Raw genomic sequence first — 9,324 nt, 5'->3', positions numbered from 1 at the left:
TTGACCAAACAAGCAGAGCATGCAACAGTATTTACATAATCATCCCCGCAGTTGTTCTTTGTGGGCTACATGTAACACAGGCTGGAGCTACTTTATGCATAAATTTTGCTGGTAATCTGGGGAAGAAGAAAAAAAAAATCACTAACAATTTGTTTACTATATACAAGGGTTGTAAACTAGAAAAGCACTCCTCAAAAAATGTAGCTCAAAATACTGGCTTTGTCTCATTACAAGCGATATAGTAAACCTTACAAAATATAACACAGTCAGTACTAGCAGAGCTGTCAAGGGCAGTACTTTTAATAAAACGGTCCACTTTCTATAAAAGAACACTTATGCATGTTACAATCTATTCAAAAGCAACAGGTGAACAGGCTAAATTTACATCCACAAGAGAAGCATGACATGTTTGCTGAAAACGAAGTGAGTTGCTGGTAATTATGGTTATCATTTTATCACACCAACTGGTCACCAGTGGGAAAAAAAGCCCCTTTTTTTTCTCTTTTCTGTTTTTTGTTTTTTCTTTTTTTTTTTTCTTTCCCCATTTTACAAATATGAGAAGTTCTGAGCCATTCAACCTGAAGAGCATACTTCATATCTTAGGCACTGGACCCAATTTAGAGGTAAAATGTCTGTCAACATGATTTAACATCCTCAGGTTTCTGAAGGCCATCCATATGAAGTTTACATACAGCACTACAAATACACATCAGATACTGCTGTAAATTGATAGGGAATACACAACACTATTAAATACAACTTTCAGCCCATGGCACATCTAGCATGGCAATACCACTTGTTTCATATCTGGTTAGCAATGGTCAGTTGTGGTTATGTTTTATTGAATATTTTCCTTTCTGTAGCTGAGAAATATACAGCTTGGACTTGCTTCCATCTGGTCTTTTAAACCAAACTTCATCATGGTTAATTGTTGTAATTATGGCACTACAGAAAATGAAGAAAGAAGGGTCAGGGGAAGAAAAACAAGAAGAATTCATAAAACTTACAAGCTAACAAATAACCTCAAAACTGTAGCTGTATTTCCATACAGCAAATGAAAATACGCATTAGTTGTAAATGCTAGGCCCAAAATATGCTGGCTCCACTGTAAGAGTAGTTTTAACAGAATTCTTTGGTAACTTCATGTGTCTTCAGTGAAGGTAGTTAATTTTTCAACCACCTATCTATTCTCCTATGAGAAAACCCTTGACATGTACAACTAGTTAACTGTTTGGAAGAACACCAGCCATTCACAGAAAACAGAACAATGGACTACCCATGGTAAAAACCAGATCTGTTAGAAAACACACCCAGGAATTACTTTGAATACAAAGTACTTGGAAAAAAGTTAAACAGATGGAAGCCCAAAATTTAAAGGAAAAAAGCATTCAACTGTTAGTCATTATACCAAGACCTTAAGAAATAAAGTCAAAGCCTGATTTACTGAATCATTTTTACATGAACCCTGCTTTTATGCTCCTTGTGGTAAACCTTAATACAAATAGTGAACACAATATCCCCCAATGTTCCCTCATAAAAAAAATAAAAAAATCAAGTAGAACTGATGACAAAAAAAGGCTCAAAACCAGAGATGAAGACAGTTAATGGAAATGCTTGCCCTGTTAAGCATCAGCTTCCAGCTTTTGTCAAACAGTGGACGCTAAGATTTTTTTGGACAAGTATAACTGCCATGTTCTTCATAACTAATTCAGAATTTTTAAAATTTCATGAAAAATGTATAGTTTACTAAATTACCTTCCTGTTTCAGCCCTGAATAAACATGAAAATCACCAAAATCTGCTCCCCTTCACCATATGCGGGGAAAAAAAAAGAAACAGACAGTTTTATGGTAAGCTACTGCTACAGGAAGTTAAAGTTAATTTTCTTGGGTACCTGTGCATATTTAATCAACACTGCTCTGCCCCATTCAATAAAAGGCAAGATATACATTTAATTTTAACTACTGTTTTAAATACACCCACCATTTACAATTGACAGATATTATCCATGCAGAGAAAATACATTTAGATATCTTAAACATTCAAACAAATTTGCACCATAACATTCAGACCGATCCCAGGTAGAACCTTTGTTAAGAGAAAGAGCATTACTCAACTGAAAACAAAGTTTATCTTTAATGGTATAAAGTGGTTTTCTGGGTGGGCCAACATACCAAATTCTCAAAGGGACAAAATCCCAAGATACTTAAAAAAAAAAACTTACTCAAAGGCTATTCAGAAACTAGTAAGAGCATAAATTGTTAGTGAGATCCTAACCTGACAAACATGTCATTACCTTCAGTGAAATCCAGCCTTTGCTAGCCTCTCTCAGAAGTCCAGAAATCAACGTTCTTTGATAATGCCTGTCTTCCAAGGTGAACTACTGTTACTAAGGCGGCAGTATTTCCAAATAAGCCTTATTCTTCAACGCCATCATCCTATCTGTTGCTTAACACGAATGTACAGAGTTGCATAAACTGAGTAATCTTTACCTTGTAGGGCATTCATCTTTTTTATCAATGCATATCGTCTGTCCACGTCCATACCACTCTCCATCATAATAGAGTCTTCCTTCTTCAGATCTAGCATTATGTAGATGCTTTTCTAATTTGACAGGTGCTAAAATGACCGATAGAAGTAATTCGATATTGACTTGGCAGAAGTCATTTGGATGTTTAAATACACTTTTATCAAGCTATTTATATTTTTTCCATTATGAAAAGTAGCTTCTCTCTTACTAATTGCAAGAATGCAAGAAAACTGGAAGCAATACACCTTTTTATTTGCAGTCAGATAAATTAAGTTATATTTCCAGTTTCAAACAGAAGCTATCTTCCCCATAACCTTCATATCTGTGATACAAATTTTCACAAATCAAGTAATGCAATATAGAGAAGACTTTAAATGGCAGAACCTGAAACCTCTTCACCAGCACGCTACAACAACATGCAAGTAGTAATACATCACTAAAGAAATACACCACTTGCTTGCCTTCTCTCCCTTGTCCTCCTTACTCGCCACCTCCAAGTATTTGATTTTACCTAGCAGTAATGACCTTCTCACCTCAGTGCCAAATATCAGTTACCACTCCTTTCATACATCTGTACTTCTTCAGGGTTGTAGTTTGCAGTGCATCCCTTAGAATGCTCTTAGTTTCCTGCCTCATCTTGTGTAAACACTGGCACAGCCTGCTAATATTAATTGCTATAACCCACTTTTAGAGGTCTAAATTTTTGTTGATAATTTTCTAGAATTCAGGTGTTAACACAATCATCAGCAATTGAGCTACAAGTATCAGCACCTGAGAGAGGGGAAAGACACACAGAGGGGAAAGACATCACATCTTCCAGCGATCTCACCCCATCCTCCTTCACCATACTAGGGCTAAAATAAATGTAATCTACCTAGACGCAGTTTGCATCATTGCACACAGCAAGTTCTGTCTTGTGAAACCAGACAATGTTTACTTACGTTCTGGCTTTACTCTGTGTGGCCCCAGTGTGGCCATCGCCTTGAAACACAAAAGAAAATGAAGTTAGTCAGCAAGTGCAGTCTTTTTTTCTAAACTGTCAGCTTTAATTGTGAAGTTATCTGCATTGTAGCTCAGGATACTTGTTTTTACATGCAAAATCCACAATCAGAACAAATCTAAAATAGAAGTGTGTTCAACAGTGACTCGGCAACTAAATAAAACAGCATTTTGAGGGTGGAAAAAAATAACTTTCTTTAGGAAGCTTTGGTTTCAAATAACTTGGGAGGTTTTCTAAACTAAACCCTCAAAAGTGCTGTTACGTAATTCTGTCAAGAAAATAAAAAGACATTTACTCATTCTGAAAAACAAAATGCTATCTGAACAACCTACTCTTTTGATTTATACATTGTAAACTCACAAATTCTCTCTCATGCAAACTCTAGATTATACACAGTATTAAAGTAGGTTTAAAAAAAACCTCAAAGAGATTTTTGGGGTTGTTTGTTTGCTTTTTGTTTAAATTATTTCCAGAAAAGGCAAAAGCCCCAGTAGATTCTGTATTTGTTGATACTGTTTAAAATCATGTTACACTACAGGACAGAAACTTAGGGAAAGCTATTTCGTGTCTGTTCCTCTGAAGCGATAGGAAAAGTCAGACAAGTTTTCACAGAGGCATCACAGTTTAATTTTGGTTTAGGAAATATTTACAAGTATAAAGTAGGATGGGAACCGACTCAAAGCCATTTCCCACCAAGTATTTGAATTCATGTAAGTAGTTTGCTATTCCATCAGAAGGGAAGCACTAGGGTACTAGGGGAAATCTTACGACTGCAGGTGCAAGACAAGAAAAGCATTTCGTTACAGCAAGTTACTTTAACAATATAAACAAAGATCTGAAAAAGGCACTCTGCACTTAAAAGCTGGATTTATTTTTTCAAATATAACAATTGGTCAAACAAATTTATCTTCCTGTAAACCCTGATTCTCTTATAATCTGGGAAAAACAGAATTTCACTTTACTAAAAAAAAAAAGTATAAGGAGAGGTCAAAGCACAGAAATCTTCATAATATAAACTATTTACCCTGTGAAAACATACCATATGATATATATTTTTAAAATCTTAATTTAAAACAAAATCCTATCAAACTCCCCTATCACAGTTTCTACCCAACTATGCTAGACTATGAGAAAGTGGATCCTCCTGACACAGGCTTTAAGCTTATTTTATCATGGAAATTTACAAACTACCCATTTTAGAGATAACCTCTTCCACTACTTTATTGGACTCCTCTGCATAATTTGGGTAGAATCAGAAAAGGTAGCAATAACATAGCTTGAACCGGAACGATTAGTTAACTACTGAAGAAACAAAAAACTGTTTAGAGTTTTGATCATGTAAGAAACACCTTTAAGAGGCAAAAGGACTAAACAAGAACCCGAACAAAACCTACAGCCACTGGCATTCATTCTCTCATCTTACCTTCCTTATTGTTGTCCAGTCTTCAAGTATATCAAGGTCTTGTAACATATAAACTATATAAGGGCGTGGGAAAGTTAGGGAAAACTCCTTTAAAAAAAAAGCAATAATAAAAATACTCTAATGTTTGTAGAAAGCTATTAATAGTTCTGTTCTGACAATCTTTCACACAAAGAATACCTATGTGAAGTGAAAGCTCAGCAAAAATAAATGCATCTTTGAACTATGCAACCTAGAAGTACCCTTTAAAAATTATTAAAAGAGATAAACAATAGTAGGTAGATACTTCGACTAACGGAGTTCAACATGAGGAAAAGATAAACAATTGTGATACAACCATCCCATCCCTAACAGTTCCAAAAACCATCCTATTTGCAATACTACAAATTACAATCACAATTCACTGCAATTTCAATATATCACTGCAAATCAGCACCTACACTAGTACCAGCTTTAATGAAATTGTTATTTTTACAATATTCTGCATCATAGTTCTTTGAGAGAAAAGTGTAGAAAGCACCACATCTGAATATGAAATATCTAAAAAACAGGAAGTAGAAAGGCAAAGCCCCTTCCTTGAACTACCAACTGTAAAATTAAATTATGTATTAGAACAATAGGTGAACTTCAAACAAAACTCCATGTAGCACAACTATTCCATTACAACAGTCTTTGGTTTTTGCTTCATTTCTCCCTATTTCATCTCTGAAAAGCAAGTTTAGAAGAATGTGCTATGAATGTTTCAAAACTAAGTCTCGTAAAATGGGCTATGAGATCTTTAACTTACATTCCATTTGAAATTTTAATAATCTTTAGCCACTTTCAAATTTGTTTTCCTCTAAATAGCAAAGAATTACAAATCAAAAGCCACGTAAAATTTCTAGATATTTGCTTTACACAGATCTGTACAAACTGACAAGTTCAAAAATATTTTAAAATCATAAACAAAAGGAGCAAATTCATTTACTTCACAACCAACAGGATTTTTAGCCTTATCAATTGCCTGAAATTGCTAGGGGTTTAGACCTAATACTATGTCAATATATTCTGTTTGGAGTGTATTCTAAAAGGACAAAGTAGCTCATAATTCACAGAATCTCATGCTATGTATAGGGACATCCTGAAGGCAAGGAGGACTGAGATCTGAAGAAAATACACTTTCACACAACCTGGCACTGAAATTGATAAAAGGAGTTAAGAAACTAATGAAGCCACTCGTACTTGCATTGATTAATACCACTTGGCTCTTAAGCACTAGTTATAAACCATCTCTACTAAACTGAATTTATGGCACATCCTAATGGAAGAACAGTCATTATTAGGACAAATCATCCATCTGGGATGTGTTTGTTAAGCTGCAGGCAGAGGTAGAGAGAACAGCGAAGGCATCTCCTTCTTTCTCAGGAGAAAGATTACACGGTCTCTTAGGTGTTTTACCTTAAAAAGTTTCAGCTGCACCATGTGCTTGTCAACAGCTACGAAGAAGTCACCAATGCAAAATTCTTAAAACAACACTCACTGTACAGGAACCCCAAACCCACAAAACTTCCCCCCACCAACGGTCTCAATTCTTCGAATTTTAAACTTTTAACCAAAGAGGGATCTAAAGTCTATGGAATTGTTAAGAAGTAAAAAATTGAGGTAAAGATGTCCCAGTATGAGAAGTAAAGCTATACAGGAGAAATAACACAAGCTAAATTACACTTTGCAAACACAATGCCTAACTTTTTTCTGCTTTAGCATTGTAGCTCTGTTTTTCAAAGAGTTAGAAAAATCAATTTTTAGAAATATTCTGTATATGAAACCAGTAGTTAGATAAGAGAATCTCAATTTTCATAATGGGATGTGTCAACATGGTTTCTCTAATCTGAATTAGAAAAACATCTACCATGCAAAAATCAATTTTGAGAATGCATTATCACTTCAACTTGTTATTAGTGACACATGCAATAAGACTAGCCATAAAACAGTGAACATTATCAGAAAGAATAATGATTTCGGTAAAAGGATATCTGATACAACAACAGGTTTCTTCTTATCTGGACTAAATGGATCCTTCCTTTTCTTTCTGGACTGTAGCTCATCATTCCATAATTCTGAAAGGAATAATAAGAACACACTATGAATTAGAAACATTTACATATCTAGCTCTTTTTACAGCAGAAAACGTTGTCCAAAAACGAAAAATAACACATTCCCCGGTGAGATGCTGTTTCTGAACAAATTAAGGTGTTACACAATTTTGTAGTCACAGATTAATACTCTCAAAATACACATGCATGCTGACAATTATAGACCAAAGTTTGTTTTAAGCTTAAATTCAACCCCCCGCCCAAAGTCTACAGCTAAATTGCATTATTGCATTCTACTGGATAACCTGAAACTCACCAGACATACTATATGTAGAGTCCACTAATCAGTAGCTATCATAAGTTATTAAAAAAAAAAATAAATATATATATATATAACCCCCAACAAAAAAAAAAAAACCCCAACAATGTTGAACTTCTATCCACCTGAGGTGATGTCAATGCTGTGCCTGTCTTCTTCAAGTCTTCTAATCTTCTCTTCTAGTTCACTTTGTACAGTATCGTACAACAGAAGCTTTTCACTCTAAAAAACCCAAGAAATTACATATTTTTACATTACTAAGTTCTATCATCTAAATATATACAGCAACAATTTAAAGCCTCAGCAGAAGGAATGTAAGAGTAGCTTTAGGCGAAAATTCTTCAGAAGCCATAAAGCATATGACATTTCCCTCTATCCACTTTCTTAGTGTAAGATCCTAGCTCCTTAAAGACAGCATGCTCACTTGGCGTAAGTGTAAATATAGTCACTGAATCAGTACCAAGAATAACTAAGTATATAAAAGCATGAAGCTAGATCTCCAGAATAACTATTTGTATTTTCACACAAATAATGTATTTCCCTTTTAGATAGCAAAGATTTATTCACAATAAGTAACTGTAGTGACCTCTATGCCATCTTGCATTACAGATCAGAAAAGCTAACGTTTTCATAAGAAGCTTTTTATTAAGCTGCTTCAACATCAATAAAGCTGCAGTCATTTATAGAGAATTATCATCTGTTAACACAGTATTTATAATTGTCTGCTTTCACAGATCTGAAAAATACTTTCCCATAGAAGAAAAAAATTATTTAGCACATAATCTAGATGGTTGTGAAAGCAAAATTGTCTACCTTAAAGCTGTGAGAAACACTTTTAAAGCACTGCTTTAGGAAAGTTAGCTAGCTCGTCCTTTCAAAAGGCAATTTCTGATCCAAACAGATTAACATAATGCCTTCAATGTTAGATATACCATTAGCACTCTTTATATACAGGCGAAAGACAGGCGAAAACACACTCTGGTGTGATCTTTCTGCAACATTTTGTGCAGTCAGCACACTCCTCCACCTGTAAGTGTTTCAGAACAAGAAAATCAACTTTGTAGTGAACTGCTCTCAATTACAGTACTGATACCAGAATTACACAGTATCTATATAGATCAGTTACCCTTTTAAAGGGCCTGAACTTACTGAAAAAAACAGCTTAAGCAGCACAAGTCACTGCATCTAGCTATTTGCTACCATGTCTCTGCCAGAAGCTGCAGTCCCAAGAGCCAAGTCAGCAGCTGTCTGCACCTCAACTGCTCCTGCCCATAGCACAGCATACTAAAAGAAACTTACGTTTAACAATGTTCAGGCTAGTATGCTGGGGTGAAGCAAAACAGTTGAGGAATATACTAAAGGGCTGTCATGTTTATTTACCATTCCCTTCAAGTTACAAAGTATTTAAATTCCAAAGACCTCCTTTCACATATTTTTCAATCCCTCACTATAAAAAAAATTTCCCAATGGTATTGAACAGGCTGAAGTCTCTGAGATATAACTGAAATGCCAAACGAACAGTTATCTGTTCTGAGACCATTTTAAAATTCCACTTTAAAATTAAATAGCATTTCTGTTTAGACATCTGTTTTGCTGCAAGCACTTGGTGACAAAATAAGGTGTGAAGTGCTGTTAGAGGCATCAGAAGCATTCTTGCTGAATGGTTATATTCCAGTGGAACAGTCATTCTACAAGCAGCATTGCTGACTTTAAAAAGCTTTATCCCCATGAGACCCTTACTGGATGGTCAATGTTTGACTTCTGAAGGTTTCGCCATAGAATCATAAAGGTTGGAAAAGACCTCAAGGATCATCAAGTCCAATCCAACCCCACTTAACTCACTAAACCATGTCCCTAAGCACCACATCTACACAGAACACCTCCAGGGATGGTGACTCCACCACTTTTTAACTTGGTATATAAATAAACGATCTGTGGTAGTGGACATCTTGTACGTTGTTTTGCTCTTTGGTTTTCTAGTCTT

At 35.1% G+C, this 9,324-nt stretch overlaps 1 protein-coding gene across 1 annotated transcript; it reads right to left on the bottom strand.

Moving 5' to 3' along the window:
- Positions 1-548: 548 nt before the first annotated feature.
- Positions 549-7,562, bottom strand: LOC104459434 (breast cancer metastasis-suppressor 1-like protein). The gene is made up of 6 exons (XM_010077050.1): positions 7,466-7,562; positions 6,962-7,045; positions 4,953-5,017; positions 3,471-3,510; positions 2,492-2,618; positions 549-945 (listed from the first exon to the last, which is right to left on the bottom strand). Exons 3-6 carry the CDS (start codon positions 4,998-5,000, stop codon positions 822-824), a joined length of 339 nt encoding a protein of 112 aa, XP_010075352.1. The 5' UTR covers positions 5,001-5,017; positions 6,962-7,045; positions 7,466-7,562; the 3' UTR covers positions 549-821.
- Between the last annotated feature and the right edge of the window lie 1,762 nt (positions 7,563-9,324).

Source organism: Pterocles gutturalis, unplaced genomic scaffold (genome assembly GCF_000699245.1).
Source record: "Pterocles gutturalis isolate BGI_N339 unplaced genomic scaffold, ASM69924v1 scaffold17893, whole genome shotgun sequence".
Classification (NCBI taxonomy): Eukaryota; Metazoa; Chordata; class Aves; order Pterocliformes; family Pteroclidae; genus Pterocles; species Pterocles gutturalis.
The sequence above is the reverse complement of the archived record's forward strand: the minus strand, read 5'-3'. Positions and strand labels throughout refer to the sequence as shown.